General features: G+C 56.9%; 1 protein-coding gene across 4 annotated transcripts in view; it reads right to left on the minus strand.

Annotated features, from left to right (window-relative positions):
- Positions 1 to 17,465, minus strand: part of AGBL1 (AGBL carboxypeptidase 1) — a 635,239-nt gene that overhangs the window by 529,601 nt on the left and 88,173 nt on the right. For all 4 annotated transcript variants that reach the window (XM_089311047.1, XM_089311048.1, XM_089311050.1 and 1 more), the window contains exon 6: positions 3,467 to 3,504. In XM_089311047.1, coding sequence (XP_089167173.1) covers positions 3,467 to 3,504 — 38 coding nt within the window. The remainder of the gene's footprint in view (positions 1 to 3,466; positions 3,505 to 17,465) is intronic.

Consider the following 17,465-nt stretch of genomic DNA (forward strand, 5'->3'; position numbering starts at 1 on the left):
ACCTCACCCAGCGCCACTTCCGGGGCTGCGAGTCTGTAACACGTGTTTATGCCTCATGCTTGTGAAGGGAAGCCACGCTGCGCAAATGGACAGAGACGGAGATGGAGAAGGGCGAGAGTGGACAGACACAGAGACAGAGAAAGGGCAAGAGTGGACAGAGACAGAGACGGAGAAGGATGAGAGTGGACAGAGACAGAGACGGAGAAAGGGCGAGAGTGGACAGAGACAGAGACAGAGAAAGGGCGAGAGTGGACAGAGACAGAGACGGAGAAAGGGCGAGAGTGGACAGAGACAGAGACAGAGAAAGGGCGAGAGTGGACAGAGACAGAGACGGAGAAGGGCGAGAGAGGACAGACACAGAGAGAGACGAGAAGCAAAGACGGAGCAGGGGCAGTGGCAGGGACAGGACAATGGCCACAGGCTCCTTAGGTGGACTGAAGGAAGAGGGGCCTGCCAGAAGTCACACCATTCCTTCATCACAACTGTGAGACGTCCTGGTAGTGAAAAGCTAAGTATTTTGGGTAAGATCAAGCAGAATTTAGGGCGGGATTTGCCCCAGTTTGGGTGGAAAGAGGGAGACACACAGGGCAGGCCTGGGATTTGGGTTGGAGCCCCTCCCCCCAGCCTGCAGAGGTGGAGACGGAACCCGTGAATGAGCGTGTTTGTTACGGTGCGGGGTGCCGCACCGCCGAGACCGCTGGGAAGAGGCCAAGGACGCCCCAGCTCACTGTGCTGGTCACTGCCCAGGCAGGAAGGAGGGGCAGGACGCTCCCAGGCCATCCCTGGGCCCCTGCCAGCCTCCAACCCCGCACGTCGCCCCACGCAGGGGCTGCGGGAGACAGCTGAGCCTCCCTGCCACCCCGTGCCCTCTCTGTTCTGCCTGCTGCCCGGCCGAGCCTCCCCGACTCCCCCACTCTGCCTTCCTGTTCCCCCTGGGGAGGGCGCCCAGCCAGCCGCCGAGGACCTCAGGTGCCCAGCCCAGTCCAGTGTTTGCTGTCCCGGGAACAGACTGCCCTAAAGCAGTGAATATTTTGTTCTGGCTTCACTTAGACCAGGAACGCTCTCCTGTGGTGCAAGCGCGGCCGGCAAGCGGGGATGGAGGCCAGGGTAACCGCCAGCTGGGAGGAGCCGGCTCCGGGGCTAAGAAGCCGGAGAAACTCTCCGCGGCACCAGTGCCAGCTGGCGGGGTGTTAGGCTGCACACAGAAACTGACTCCCTGCACCCTGGGAGCCACACCAGCACACAGGCCAGGCCCCGGCTTCACCGTGCAGGACCAGGGACGGCCCAAAGCCACAGGAGAACCGCGGGGCACACACCCCGCAGCAGCCCCGGCTGCACGGCCATGGCACCGTCCACACTCGGTCCCTCGTGCCATGGAGCTCTTGGCTCAAGCTGGTAGAACACAGGGGTGACTGCCTGGCATGGCTGCTCTGCACCCCAAGTCTGGGACGGTCTCCACTGTCTAAATGCCCAGCTGTGACCTCAGAATCCTCCTGTCCCCTGTGATGGCACCTGTGCGACCTCCTGGGAGTCCCCCAGAACCTGTTCCCCCGCAAGCAATCAGTGTGTGTTCACCTCCCCGGGGGCCCCGGGAGCCAGGAATTTAAGATCAAGTTTGGGGGGTCAGTGCTGTGGTGTAGTGGGTAAAGCCACGACCTGCAGTGCCGGCATCCCATATGGGCACTGGTTCGAGTCTCTGCTGCTCCACTTCTGGTCCAGCTCTCTGCTATGGCCTGGGAAAGCAGAAGAGGGCCCAAGTCTTGGGCCCCTGCACCCACATGGGAGACCGGGAAGAAGCTCCTGGCTCCTGGCTTCAGATCGGCACAGCTCTGGCCATTGCAGCCAATTGGGGAGTGAACCATCAGATGGAAGACCTCTCTCTCTCCCTCTCTCTCTCTCTCCCTCTGCCTTTCTTTCTCTTTGTGTGTAACTCTGATTTTCAAATAAATAAATAAATAAATCCAGCTGTTGTGGCCATTTGGGGAGTGAACCCGCAAATGGAAGACCTCTCTCTCTCTCTCTCTCTCTCTCTGTGCCTCTGCCTCTCTGTAACTCTGACTTTCAAGCAAATAAAATGTTTAAAAATAAAAAAAGATCAAGTTTGCAAGAAAGACATTGCTGTGAAATGCCGATCAAGGCACAGGGGCTGGGGGCCTTGGAAGCCTTCAGTGGGCTCCAGCCTGTGGATGGCAGTTTTGACCTCCTGGGGGATGAGCATTTGTGTGCCACGACCAGGGATAATGATGCTGGCCTTGGGTGGGTGTGGCTGAGTGCTGCGGTTTATGTATCAGACCCTAGCAACAAGGAATTCTCCAAACTCCAGGGGCCCAGGGGCGAGAAGCCCGGAGGACACTGCCGTGCAGACTGAGTGAGAGGCGGAGGCCTCCCGCCCGACTCTCCCGTTAGGAGTGGGCGACCTCAGCCAGCACCCACTGGGACGCTGAAGCCTGTCCGTGGCCCCGTGAGCTCCTGCCCGTCAGTGCTCCCCGACACGCTGCATCGAACGCCAGCTGTCCCAACTGAGTGGCAGGCAGCAGGTAAACAGGGAGAAGCCAGTTCAGTCCCAGAAGGACCAGTCTCCTCCCCTCGGCCCCTGCTCGCCGCCCTCGCGGCGCCGGCACGTGGATCCGGCCAGTTCCATGAAGCAGGTGAATCCAGGTTTCTTCGCGTGCTTGGGTCTGTCACAGGCAGCACCGTGTGACCGCCCCTCTCTGGGCTCATGGTTGACAGAGATGTATGGTTGGCAGGGGATGTTTCTAATTTTATTTATTTATTTATTTGTGAGTTTCATTAAAGCTCACCTACTACCCACAGGCCTCAGGCTCCCCATCGAGAAACAGAAATCACAATTGAAGCAGCTGGTTTCCAAGGCACCAAATTAAAACAAATGAAGAAATGTTTTTCTTCAAAAAATAAAAATATCAAGCTACGACTTCCTCGCTCCCAAGTGCGTCGTGCCTTCTATTACACCGCACACTCGAAATTGACTCTCAACCTATTTAGGCCATGGCTGCCGGGCAAAAGGAAGTTCGCAAATTACTCAGACCCCCAGAGCCACACTCCTGCAACCATGCCAGCAACGGAGAAGAGCCCCGTTTAATGGAACTTTGCTACCAGCACCCCGGCTGCCCAAGCCACGCCAACACCGCACCTGCCGAGAGCACGGAGCCCAGTGCAGGCATCCGCGTGCCCACGGGAACCCGGACTGCTGGCCCTGCTGAAGGGGCTGGAGTGCGGCCGCTGGCCGCAGTGGACCGTCCCCACCCAAGGTCAGCTGTCTGGACAGCACTGGCGCGGACAGGTCCGCATGCACAGATGCCCCCGCTCTGCAGTCCTGTACCAGGAACACCAGTCATGGTCTCCATCTCACCCCCCGCACCCAGGACCTGGTCTGTGCGGCCTCACGGTCGACAACGAGGGTTCCTTAACTAGAAACAAAGAACCAGTTGTCCGCAGAGGTGCTTACTGGATCTCAGCAGCATGGCCAGGACTTCCGTGGCTGCCCTGGGGAGAGAGAAGAGGAAAAGTCAGTGCACAGGGGGCACCTGTCAGCCCCACGTACCCGGTCTGTGTGTTCCTGGTACCCCCTTGTAGCCCCTTACTAACCAGAGAGCAGGCCTCCCACTGACCGTGAGCTGACCAGTGAGCGAGGCACAGACGCAGAAATCACATCAAACAGGCGTCCACTCAGCCCTCAGAGGGAGCCCCCTCTGCCCCCGCTGCCCGCACCGGCCGGAGCTCTGCTGTGTGCCTCGAGGTGTGGGGGCCCCAGGGCGGGTGGGGAGGGGCCAGGAGTGTAGTGGGTGCTGCTGTGGTCGTGGGAACATCGCGAGGGAGGCTGTGTCCCTCGGCTGGGAGACGGTCATGTCAGCTTTTTGCCTCCAAGTGCCCATCTGGGACCCTCTCTGCCGCTCTGCAGCCTCCCCAGCTGCTGTCCCGAGAATCTTCCCTCGCCAGCCCTGCCCTGGCCTCCGCCTGGCCCGTGAGAAACCGCACTCTCTGAAATACAGGATCTGATGTGGGGCGGGAGAGCCCGCCACGAAGAGGAAACAGTGGAGAGGATGAAGATGAACTGAAAACAGAAACGCAGGCCCGAGACTCCACTGCTTCCTGGGGCCTACGAAGGCGTCTCCCAGCTGCCAAGGCCTGGCCCTGCAGCCCCAGGCCGTCCTGGAGCCCAGGAGAGGCCAGCCCCCCACCCCCGCCCACGCCCGCCCACGCCCAAGTCCCCGCCTGCTCCTCTACCTGACCTCCGGCTGCCCCAGCGCCACCCTGGCTAACCCAGGGAGATCGGCCGGGGCAGTGGTCGGGAGGAGCAGCACTGGGTGCTGGGGGAAGCCCGGGTGTCCAGGACACCCAGGGCTGTGGCCACCGGGACTGGCCTCGGCTGGGCAAGAGAGAAATGGCTGTTTGGGGTAACGCAGGCAGCTGAAGTAACTTCCTGCGCGGGGTGGGCGGGGGAGAGTGGGGCCGGCCCAGGCAGGCCAGGTCTGCAAGGGCTCTGATGGGGGAGGGGCACTTTGGTTCCGGGAGCACACAGAGGAGGAAACCACCTTCAGTGTTTCAGGAGGCCAGGCCGCAGGCGGTCAGGCGGGAGCTGGGTGGAGGGAGCAGGGGCTGACCCCTGAGACTGGGTCCCGAGCAGTCGCTCCCATTTCCCGGGAGCAGGTGCAGGCCCTCAGCCCCCAGAGTGACCACTCTCAGGCTACCCGTGCACAGACCAGGGCTGGGCACCCCTGGCAGAGGGGACAGCACAGGGGCTGCCTGACCCTCGGCATGAGCTCAAGGGGACGCTCAGATCTGACCGGAAAGCACCAAACAGCATGGAAACAAACAAATCCTACTCCAACACCGTGTGCCAGGAAACAGCCGGGCAGTGCCACGTGACTCGGAGCCGTGCGGCTGACTCCCGGGGAGCCGGGCACGGTGGAGGGGGCCACAGGGAGTGCAGCAGCGGGCCACACAGGTGAGGACGGCGCAGGCGAGGACGGCGCAGGCGAGGACGGCGCAAGGCTTCAAGCCAAAGCCTGCTATTCCAAGAGCTCGAATTCAGCTCCAGTCGCCAGGGTGATGCGACCGCGAGGACAGGGCAGGGGGAGGCCAGGACTCGGCAGGGCCTGCAGAACGGTGAGCTTGGAGGGCAACGGAAGGACTGCTCTGGGGATGCCTGGGGACCCCCGGGCTGGGTACACGGAGGACAGGAAGCCACCATCAGCCCGAGGAGGGGCGCGGCGTCTTTGGAGAAAACACTCGTTTTGCTTCCAGATAGGCTGCGTCCAAGACGACGGGGAGACAGCGACGCGGGCTGAGCGCGCGGTAGGGTGTGCGTTACAGACTCACACAGCCAGGGAGGTTGTAGCCACGCGAGCAGGTAGCGTGGGTGAGGAAACGCAACCAGACAGCACAGAGGACCCGCTGGGAGCAAGGGAGCCCCCACAGGAGGCAGGGGAGCAGGGGGTGCCTGGGGTGCTCGATTTCAAAGTAAAAGTCCCTGGACTGCCCAGGCACCGAGTTTCGCAAACTGCAAATGGCAGTTATAAAATTAATTTTGAACTCTGCCTCTCAGATAAATAAATAAATCTTTAAAAACTAAAATCAATTGTGTAAGCATTGACTACACTTTTAAATAAAAGAGGAGAAATCAGAACGGAATCCAGGAGAGCAGGATCATTGATGTAGCAGAGCCGAGCGGTGACCGGAGAAGCCCTGGCCTTGTGGCCTTGGGTGCCAGGTTTGCTTGATCTCTTGGGACCTCGTAGGCCCCTTGTCTGTAACATCTATAACTGATGGGCTGGTGCAAAGGGTGAGACAAACAGAAATTAAATTAAGAGCCTCCCACATTCCCAGAGGAACACCAACTTGAATGGCGGCATGAGTTATGGGCGGTGGAACAAGTGCGGGGGGGCGGGGGTGCAGGCTCATTCCTGCCCCTGTGCCCGTGGCCAGGAGAGACCCCTGGAGAAAAACAGGTTCCTATCCCAGGGAGCCTGAAGAAACAGTGACCAAGCTATCTCTGGAAGTCACGTGGGCAGTGAGCCACCTGCACCAACATGAGCTATGTGTCACCAGGCCACACTGCCACACGCGTGGCTGCTTGCACGGCCCTCACTCCGCCTGTCTGTGCAGTGGGAACCCCGCAGCTCAGGTCGGCCACGGCTCAGGCTCTCGCAAGGCTGTGTGCAGGCGTCAGCCGGGCTCAGTCTTCACGCGCAGCTTCGCAGCCCGAGGGGGTCCTTGGCAGGGTGGACTTCCTTGTGGTCACCCCGCCCCACCCCTAGAGGCGGATGTTACCCGGAGGCTTGGACGCCAGGAGACGGGGATCCTGGGCTCCACCTCAGAGCCGCCCCACCGCCCAAAGCCGCCTGAAACAGTGACGGGTACCGGGACCCTCACATCCTCCTGGCCAGGAACCGACCCTCCTCGCTCTCCCCCTTGCCAGAGCGAAACCGCGCCTTCCCCAGCCCCAGGCGTGTGTCCTTCCTGGTCCTGACCAGCTGGGCGTCAGCACACGCTCCAGTGACCCCTGGTGAACTCCTCCCGAGCTCCTCTGGACCGTCCACAGTCCACGTGCGGAAGGCGCCGGCTGCTCACGGAGAAATGTGATTTCTGGAGCCCTTGTTCCAAATTTACATTTTAATTTTTATATAATAAGTGTATATTAGCTACATGAGAATTTTAGATATGTTGAAAAATACAGTTACAGAAAGCAAATAGAATAAATTAAAACCAGCCAACCGTCTCTCAGCTAGCCTCTGCCGGAGCCTCCTAACTAACCCACCCACCTGCGGCCGTCATGGTCACGGGCAAGGCCGTCTTCTGGCCCCAGGGACACCCTCGCGGTGCTGCCCAGCCCTTCTCACTTGGGAGGAAAGTCCAAAGCTGAGGCCTGGACTGGGAGGCCGCACCAAGCAAGCAGCTGCCACCTGCCGCTCGTGTCTGTGCCCCACCCCCGTCGTCTGTCACATCACTGGTCCTTGTCCTCTGTCCCTGAGGGAGGGACAACCCCAACTGTCGGGGCCTCCCCCCTTTCCCTGCAGCTCACACCCCCCTCCCATCCTGATCCTGGCCCTGGACGGTCAGCCATCCTGTCCCCCTCCTGGCCGCCCCGCTCACCTAGTGTGTGGGGTCATTTTGTCCGTGGATGCCTTCTTCAGGCCGTAAGGTCTAGAATCTAGGAGACACATTTTGTTTGGTGCTATCCCGCCCTCACCACACAGCAGTATTTGAACATAGAGCACCGTCAAATATTTACTGAGCCTTCTCCAAAGCTGGGTGCTGGTCGAAGAGCTTTGCATGTGCCGTCCGCTCACTCTACAAATACGTGTTGAGCACGGGGTACGTGGCAGGATAAGATCAGATCCTTGGGCTCAAACAGCTCCTATTCTCAGGGCGCAGAGACAAGAGTAGTTGCAAGAAGTACAGATGACTGTGACAGATGTGACAGATGCGTGGACAGAAGGAAAAGCAAGCCAGGCTGATGAGATCAGCAGCACAGAGACCGGCGGCTGCGGAGCCTCCTCGCCACGGCCGCAGCCGGACCAAGGTTGGAAGCGGGAGGTTGCCACACCAGCGCCAGGAGGAAGCGTGTGCCGCTCTGGGGGCACAGCCTGGGGACACTCCCGGGTGACAGTGGGCCTGGTCTGACCAGGGACAGAGTGGGGCAGCGCCGAGGGGCAGCGCTCCCCAGGGCCTGGGAGCAGAGGCAGGCCTGCACGCCAGCAAGCACAGGACTCTCTCCAGGGTTCTGAGCAATGGTCCAAGCTGTTTCAGGACTTCTCCCGCTCTCCACTTAGAAATAAATAACAGAGACCACTGCTCCCGGGAAGACAGGAGGAGCAGCCCGAGCCAGTGGAGCAAGCAGACGACAGCAACACACAAGAGGGAGCCACCATGACCAGCCCGGGGGTGCGCCAGGAATGCAGGGCTGGTCTCCCTCCTGGAAGTCAACAGCACGGCCTCCACGCCAATAGAACAAAGCGCTGGAAACCACAGACCTCTGAGAAAACCCATCGCCCTTGCGTGAAGATGCCACTCAATAAACGGGAGCCAAAGGGGACTTTCGCAAGCTGATAAGGAAGCCACCAAAACCCAAAGCTAAGGCCATACTTGGAGACGAAGGACTGGATGCTTGTCCCCTAAGTCAGGAACAAGAGAGGACTGTCTACTCTACCCATCTGACATCGTACTGCAGGCTCCAGCCGGGGCATTTAGGCAAAAATAAATAATAGACCGATAGATGGTTGACAGAGCATACATGAGAGACAATGTACATACAAATTTAGGGGAAGTACAATTATATTTGCAGATGATATAATCTGCGATACAGAAAAGTTTCAAAATCCACTAAAAATGGTGCTGGTAGCTGGCCTCGCAGTGACTGTGCCAGAGGAGAGGCCCACACCCACACCAGAGAGCCTGAATTCAAGCCCCAGCCGCAGCTCCTGGCCTCAGTTTTCTGATCAAGTGGACTCTGGAAGGCGGTGCTGATGGCCCGCGTAACTGTGCACCTGCCACCCATGTGGGAGACTCGGCTGAGCTCCCAGGCCCCAGCTCCCAGCCTCAGCTGCACTGCGAAGCCACTGCGGGCATTCGAGGAGCAAACCGCTGGCGAGAACCAATCGCTCTCTCTCTCTCTCTCTCTCTCTCTCTGCCTCCAAAATAAATAAATTTGAAAATGTTTTAAAGAATCTACTAAAACGTATTAGAACTAAAAGTTTTGCAATATGCCAATGATAAAAGATCAACGTACAAACCAAGTGTGGTTTTTACACATTCGCAACGAATGATTCAAAATGAATGTTTTCTTAAAAATCCCATTTAGAGCTGGAGAGAGGCTGTGTGGGGCAGCAAGCTTACAGCCCTTCCTGGAAGCTTCTGGAGCCACAGCCAGAGTCCACCTGCCGCCCCCGGCCCCAGCAGAGCTCCCGGCCTCCGCAAGTCCCACCCCCGGTGCTTGTCCTGATGTCGTCTATGTTGCGGGATGAAGAAGGGCCTCTTCCACCTCCCAGTCTCTTCCTTTGCATTTGGAAGCACTGAATCGTCACCTCTGCTGTGCTCTAAGGAAGCCATTGCGTAGGTGATGAATGAGTGAATGGAAGAGAGAAAAGTAACGTGAGAATTATGGGTTTCTGTTCAAAGAGAACGTAACATAAATTCACCCTCCCTGCTCCCTAAACCCCGTTAACCTCAGGGTGGAAACACAAAAGCAGTGATCTGTAACAGTGGGGGTAACCGGAGAAGGTCGTCAGCCAGCCACTATCTCAGCAGATCACGGGAAGACAAGAATTCAGGAAGTTCACGGACAGATGGGACAGGGACAGGGACCCAGGGCTGTGATGAGAGAGCGGAAGAGACTCCAGGACAGGTGGGGGTCAGCCTGACCGTGAGAAGCCCAGGGAGGCTGTGGGTGGAAATCCCACCCGGCCCCGCCCTCATCGGCAACGCCGCGGTCTCGCGCTTGCAGAGTGCACGGACGCCGTCTGAAGAAAGCGAGCTGATGCCGCTGACCCCACAGTGTTTCCAGCTGGACCCCATCAGCATTTCATAGCTGCCCGTGGGAGGGTGCGTGCTGTAGCTGTCTTCAGAGGGTAAGCAGAACACTTCAAATTTGCTCAGACTCTCCATGCCCGTTCCCCCTAAGCTGGCAATGGCAGATCTCTGCCGCGAAGCGCGTCTGGAAGCCCACACCAGGCGTGAGCGCCCCAGCCCCGCACCTCCCGCCTCTCTGCGGCTTCGCTCGCCGTCACTAAGCAGTAATTCGCACCCTGCTGCCGTCTCCAGCTCCTCCCAGGAACCTCCCAGCCTCAGCACCAGGGCGCAGCACACCCAGAGTCCCCAGGGACGCGGCCTAAATCAAAGCTTCCCACGACTGGCAGGTGTGTGAGGTCAGAGGGCGAAGCTTCCAGTTTGGTGGATCGACTCTCCCAGGAAATAAGCGCGTCGCATCCTCACCACCTTCGGGTCATACGGCGTCACGGCGTCACAGTGGACGGTGTGACCCTGTTGCCCGTGGAACCCACTATCCACTTGCCAGGTGCAGGCTGGCAGCCAGCGCCTCACCCGCTGGTCCTTCCACAGCAGACCTGAGGCTGCCCCACTGCGAAGACGCCCAGGGCTTAGGGAGCCGAACTCAACTTTCACAGCTCAGCTCTTCTGGTGCCAAATATAGCACCTGGACTTTCTCACCAGAAATCGATTAAGAAACCAAACATAGAAGAACGAATGGAGTCCGTGTCACCGGACCCTGCCTCCCGGGCCCGACACAGGTGTGGTCTCTGGTGATCACATCAACAGACTCCTACTGGCCTCCTTGGCTGCCCAGACCTACTGTCCTATGCGAGTCGCCCACGAGGGCCCTGAGAAGAGAAGGGGCTTCTAACCCTGACCCCTGCCCCTGCTGACGTGGCTCGTGTGATGGGCTCAGTACAGGAGCTCTGTGCAGGCCACTGTTGGCTATGTAAAGCAAGCCCCGGATTCCCAGGGTGGCCCGGGAGCGGGACACGGCCTCTGCTTTGCAGACAGACACCCTCATGCCCTCGGCCACTGCTCTTCCTCTCCTCCCGCAGCCCCTGGTTCCTATGGTGACAGCTGGCCTCTACCATGGGGAGAGACAGACACCAGCTGCCACCTGCCAATCCCCGGTCAAAGCTACCCCAGTGAAGACAACGCAGACGGTGTGTTGCGTAGGACAGGCCTGGCACCGGCTGAGCCACGATGCCCTGTGACGACGTCGTGCCTGTGGGTGGGAAGCTCGTTAAGGCGTCTTCCTCTCAGAGTGGCCCCTACACGGCATGGCTGCAGGATGCGCCGTGTGCTAGGGGGTCGGACCCCGAGTAGAAGCCTGCAGTGCCGACAGTCCTGTGGTGTCTCTAGTCCTAGCTGCCTTCCTGGAGACAAGAACACGGGAAGCTTCCTCTGCCCACGGGTGAGAGGTGGGGGAGGAGCGGAGAAAGCAGACACCTGCTATGGGACAGAGAGGGCCCCATTGTCTCTCCTGGGTCCTGACTGATCCACAGGCAAATCACAGGAGCCCCAGGGATACCAATCCTGGATGTGCCTATAAATCATTAAAACCACCGTCGCCAACTCGAGTGTGAGGGGGCATGGTAGCAATAGATATGCGTGTCCTGCCGTTAGATCATCGCATGTGTACTCTGATAAACTTACGACTGCTCCCATTAGGAAAACTACACTCATTACACCATCACTCTATGCGGTGCACTTGTAGCACGTGGAAGTGTTTAGATGGGGGTGTGTTCAGACAATTTTTTCCCAATTTAAAGAATCCATGGTTCTTTGAGGCCGTACCATTATGGGAACAAATGGGGGGGGATAGCGTCTTTTGCTCTAGAAAAATAACATTGTGGACCTTACACGTGATGCAAAATAAGCGCTTTTAACTAATGACGCAGGGGAGCCCCTCGGCCTGCAGTAGCTGAGGTCTGTGACGACCTCTCCAGTCACCGGGGACCGGGAGACGGCAGATGACAGAAACGAGCCGCCGAAGACGAAGTGGGCTGGGGAAGGATCCTGTCTTCTTGTAACTTTCCGGATCCAGGGGAAGAAACTCATTTACAACTTTCCAAGCCTCTGATCCATCAAGTTAATGACCCTGGTTCTTTGTCTTTTCTGCCACGTATCTGGGCTGTCGCTGGACAAATCCCAGCCGGAAATGAGGCTTTAAAAAACGAAGAAGTGAAAAATGTAAACGTTTTCATTTTTGAGGAATTAAATGGGCAAAGCTTCCGAAATGCCGCATCTGGGCCTTCAGACCCCTGAGCGCGTTGATGACAACCGCATCGGCGTGGGGCCTGCAGAGCCCCACTCTTGCCGTTGGAAACCAGTGCAGCCCCCGTCTCTGAAAAACACAGCAGTGCCTTGGCCTCTGCTGCTCGGCTGCGTGGATTCCCAGGCCCGTGAGAATCGCCCGTGTTTATTTTAACAACCCCGTTCACAGGATTAAATGGGTTTAAAGATTAAATGGCTTTACTTGGGTGGGTATTGCACATTTGCAGAGTGGTGTTGATAAATAAAATTAAGTTCAAATCATATAAATTACAAGAAGTCATTTCCCTTGTACACGCTGGGGACGTTGTTACACTTTTCCAGGGAGGCCAGGATCTCTGAGGCTCCAGCGCCCTGCCCGCAGCTCCGTCAGTTGTGTTAACCCTTGCGGTGCACATGGCTGGGAGGAGACTTCATCCCAGATGGGGAAGTCGGCATCGGGTGACGTCACAATTTCCCAAGAGCACAGGGTCACGGATGGCCCCTGAAGAGCGAGCAGTCCCACTCCTGTGCACAGGCCAGACGAGGACGCCCCCACGTGGCTGCTCATGAGCGCTCGGCGTCAGCCAGGTCCATCCGGCCCCGGTCAGAGGTCCTGAGAGCCTCTTCCACGCCCACCGACACAGAGAACCTGGCGTTGCAGATTCGCAGATCCAGAAATGGGTCCTGCTGACGGGAGCCCCGGGAGGTTTTCCGCGTTCAGACGAGCGTGGGAGCCGCTGCACACGACACCCTCCCCAGCGGGAGCGGCCCAGGAAGCTGCGACACACCTGCACCTCGTACCCGGGCAGAGCGGCTGGGGGGGGCGGGGGCTGTGCATTTGGTGAGCAGAAACAGCTTGCGAAACAGAAAGTAAAACATCAAGCATGTGTCTAATTTTTACAAAAACTTTAAAAAACAAAAACGAAGGGAAGGAAGAGGGATTGGGGGAGGGAGGGGAGGGAAATGTGTTCATCTTCTCAGAGCTGTTCTCTTTATATCAGGCCCCAAACAAGAGCTCCGCCCCTTCCGCTCGGGTCTTTGTGCAACCCAAGAAGAGGACCGCGTGGCAGTTGTATGCCCACGCAAAGCAGCACACACAATTTCTTCTCATTTCTCACCCGCTAACACGGCATAAGCCTCTTTCCTGAAGGATGACAGGACTTCTTGCCACTGCAATCATTTAAGTCATCAAAGTTATCATGATGATCTAACTTCTCAGAAATATGTAATATAAATCTTTTTTCATTCATCTATTTACTAAAAAATTTAATTGATTCAAAAATGTAAATATTCATAGCATACCTGTGATGTTCGATACATGTGGATCTCGGACATCAGGGTAAATTATCTGTCCGGTGAAGACATTCAGAATCCCTTTGTGCAGGTTCTTTGGAACACACAGTGGTGATGCTTATCTGCAGTCACCCGCCATGCAGCTGAACACAGGACTGAGCTCGCCTATCCACTGTCCCTTGAGCTCCTGGAACAAAACCACACATGGACGAGCAGCTGACCTCCACAAAGCGCTCAGAACACGCATGAGAAAGGAGGACAGTGCAGTCAGAAAGTGGAGCCCACTGAGCACCCACGTGCAGAAGAGTGGCCCTCATCTCTCTCCATGTATGAAAACCAACTCAGCAGAGGTAACGACTTAACGACGCGACCTGAAACTGCGCAGCCATGAGAGACAAGGTAGGGGAAATGCTTCAGGACGTTGGAGTGGGCAAGGATTTTTGGATAAGATCCCCAAAGCACGGGACACAAAGACAAAAACAGACAAATAGGATTACATCAAACTGAAAAGTCTCTTCCCAGCGGTGAGAGATGACCTACAGAAGGAGGGAGGCACCTGAGCAGGGGTCACTGCCCGGAGTTCGTAAGGAACTCAGAGGACCCACTAGCAAAGATAAATACGTGGCTCCCTTTAAGCACTTAGGGGCACCACTCCCTGAGAAGTTTACGACATACATGATTGTGTTGCAGAATCTGAGACACCCTGTGGTTTAAAAAGGAGCCTATTGTATTTGAATCAGAGCATCCCAAATTTATTTGATCGTGGATTCCTTTTATTTTCTGTTTAGTGGACTTGCCTCAATGGAAGAGGAGACTGACGGGTGGAAAGACGTCCCCAGGGCTTTCCCAGGATAAGCACAGACACGGGGTAAGGGACAGAATAAACAGGGGGTGCCGGGGATGTCTACACCCTGGGGCGTCCAGCAGCAGGCGCAGCCACGCTGTCCTGTGGTTTGACCATCGCCACCACCACCTTTGGCCCCAAGTCTGCCATGAAACCGGCTGTGTAGACATCTACCAGGGAACACTGGCGGTGGAGTGATGCCGACTTTCCCAGATTTGCAGTCAAATTTCACATTAACCTGAGGCCGTGGGATCCCCCAGAGCCAGATTTGTGGACCCTGGAGATTCTGCAATACAAACAGGACGTACTGCATTCCCTAGGCATCATTTTGATGGAGGAATCGTGTTGGGGGCGTCATTTCCTAAACTAGGCGCACTGAGCACATGAAATGTGTGTCAAGTTTAGAAGAGAGCTGCCAGAGCTTACGCGCAAGGCAGCAGGGCTGGCTCAGCCACGAGCACGTGGGCTGCCCGGGAAGCCCGCAGCAGATTGGCCGCTCCGAGCTCCGGAACACCCGCCCACCTGCCCTTGCCAAGGCACCTGCGCCGCCGGCTGCCTTCAGGAGGCTACCAGTGTTTGTAGGATGCTGTGACTGACGTGTGTCTTCCCACTCACCTAGAAACTCCCTGGGGACGAGAGCAATTCTGTTTGTCCCCAGTGGCCCGGAACACTGGCCTATGGTAGCTGTCGTAAATGCACACACGAGCGAGGAAGGCATTTAAAAGCCCCGTCGGTCACCGGAACAAGTGAGTCACTGGTGCTTAGCGTCTGTACTTGAGGAATAAATTGATGCCCATCATAAAATAATGCCTGCAAGTCCAAGAGGAGACTTTACCCAGACCAGGCTCTGCTAAGTCCTAAATGACAAACTGCAGGATGTGTGCCCTCATCCGAGGGGTCCTCGCACGTGCTGAAAACCCGCGTGTGCATTGCATCATCTTCAGCATCAAAGTAAACTCGTCTTTCATTTCCATTTTTCATGAACTCTTCAAAGTCCTCTCATAGATGCCTTTTGCCCAAGACCTTGCGAGCTTGCCTCTTTGGTGCCGCGTTTGGTGGGGCTGGACCAGGACTTGGTGACCCCAAGGTGACTCCAACCTCTGTTAGACGGCAGGGCGGGTTCCCTGTCTGTGTACGGCTGTGCCTTTTGTTCAAACCAGCTCCCTGGTGCAGGGTCAGGGGTCTGTTGCTCAGCCTCTTGTATGTCGGCACCACCAGCATCACCAAAGGTCGGTCGGTTGTAAAACTCGTTGGAGCTTCAGGAAGTCGGGTCTCCCAGTACTCAGGGGCTCAGACACGGAGAGCCTGCTTTCCAGAAAGTTCTAGCTCTAAAACCATCATCCCAGAGATCCGAAACTACAGCAGGCTGAACACTCGGAGGGAGCAGAAGCTGCAGGTGATGCTGCGGTCTGGTAGGGCAAGTGGGGAGTAAAAGCAAAACTACGGGCGCAAAGGCCCCGACTGCAGCCCGACAGGCCTCAGCCAGGAGTGCATACCCCCCACCCCCCCACCCCACCCCCCGTGCGAACGGCCAAGCGCGGACCAGACAGTTTGACAAACGATCCCGGAGAGCGCTGAGGAAGATGATGGAGGGAGCGGAACCGCTGATGTACGAGGAGAGAGGGTTTTGAAAAATCTAATTATGAGTTGGCCCGGCCAGACGATGGGTCTGCTGAGAAAGTGCAGACGGAAGTGGGGGCGTGCGCTCAGAATCAGCCCCCGGGCAGGCTGAGGACAGAACGACTTGCAAGAGGACGTGAGTGGGAATGGAAGGGAGAGACACCACTCGGGGAAGTCAGGAGCAGGGGAGGGCCGAGGCTGCAGACCCCCTGCCACTCGGGACTGGGAGGCAGGCACCCTTCCCTTGCCTGGCTCTGGGAGAGGCTCTAGTCTCAGTCCCTGTGACTCAGGCAAAGGCTCCTGTGTTTGTGAGAGGAGAATGGCCACAGTGCCGCCTTTGAAATCTGGCTAAGGGAGCAACCCGCACCAGGGACCCCTGAAGACAATGCTGCAGGCACCACGCACTGCGCACGGCTCTCCTCCACCAAAGAAACCCAGTCCCTTAGCCCGACGGCCGACCGCAGCTCCACGCGGTCAGGGCTCTCCCCGGCCCTGAGTGAGCGCCGCACAGAGCCAGGCCCCACTGTGTGCCTGCACCCCTGCCTCCAGCACCCACATTTAGCACCAAGCCAGAGCCACTCAGAGAGAGGGGTGGCCGCAGCCGCAGACTCAGGATCAGGGGCGATCGGTGGGCAGGGGCGGCTCCGCTGGGCCACCACCTCCTAACTCGGAGACACACGGAGTGGGCTTTAGTGCAGCGCTCCGATCTCTGACGCAGTGCAGAGTCCTTGACCCAAGAGAGCAAGTCTCATTTCTATAACTGCATTCTTCCGCCTCCATGTTTGTGCTGTTGCTCCTGCAGGCCATTAGCCTCTCACCGGCCAGCTCATCTCTTGGGAGAAGAATGCCGTGGGAAAGCTGAGCGGTAGGGACAGAAAATCCCCGTCCTGGGTGACGTCTCTGACAAATGTTAGGTTTTCCTAAGATTAAAAGACATTTTAACTAAAAATTATGGGGAAAATTAAGTGTAAAACAGAACCTATTTTTGGAGTTTATCACGCCAGCTTCAGGCAGAGAGGTGACTGGAATGGATGGATAGCCGGCAGACTGCCAAATGAGATTACATACGTGTGTGCACAAATACACATACTCGTCTTCTTTTTCATACTATCTGCATTTTCCCCTAACAATGAGTTTTCAGCTTTGTCCCATGCATTGTAAATGTTCTCCTAAAATATGATTTTAATGACTGTGTAGCATCTGATGTTGTGTACACATCACTACGTAGTTTATTAATGCCCTATGACTCAATTTTTCTTTTATTTCTAATTGTTTATTATTAAGAACAATGTTACAAACTCTGATCATTTCTTTTTTAAGATTTATTTATTTATTTGAACGACAGAGTTACAGAGACAGAGAGGGACAGAGAGAGATCTTCCATTCATTGGTTCACTCCCCAAATATCCACAATGACCAGGGCTGTGCCAGGCCAAACCCAGAAGCCTGGAGCTCCGTGTGGAACTTCCACATGGGTGCAGGGGCCCAAGGACTTGTGCCATCTTCAGCTGCTTTCCCAGGTGCATTAGCAGGGAGCTGGATCAGAAGCTGAGCAGCCAGGACATTAACAGGTGCCCCAATATGGGATATTGGTGTTCCAGACAGAGGCTGAACCCTCTGTGCCACAAAGCCAGCCCCTCTGATCATCTCTGAAAGGAGTTGGAAAAATGGAATCTCAGGGCTGCTGTTGAGGTTGGCGGGCAAGACCGCTGCCTGTGATGCCAGCATCCCTTACGGGCACCCACTCCAGGCCGGGCTGTTCCACTTTGGATCCCCCTTCCTCCTCATGTGCACCCTCGGAGGCAGCAAGGGATGACCCAGGTCCCTGGGCCCCTGCCAGCACGTGGAGACCCGGACGGAGCTGCTGGCTCCTGGCGTTGGCCTCGGCAGCCCTGGCTGCTGCGGGCATTTGCAGGACGAACCAGGGGAAGGATGACATCTC

This window comes from Oryctolagus cuniculus, chromosome 12 (genome assembly GCF_051225735.1).
Source record: "Oryctolagus cuniculus isolate XC-2025 breed Fujian yellow rabbit chromosome 12, ASM5122573v1, whole genome shotgun sequence".
Lineage (NCBI taxonomy): Eukaryota > Metazoa > Chordata > Mammalia > Lagomorpha > Leporidae > Oryctolagus > Oryctolagus cuniculus.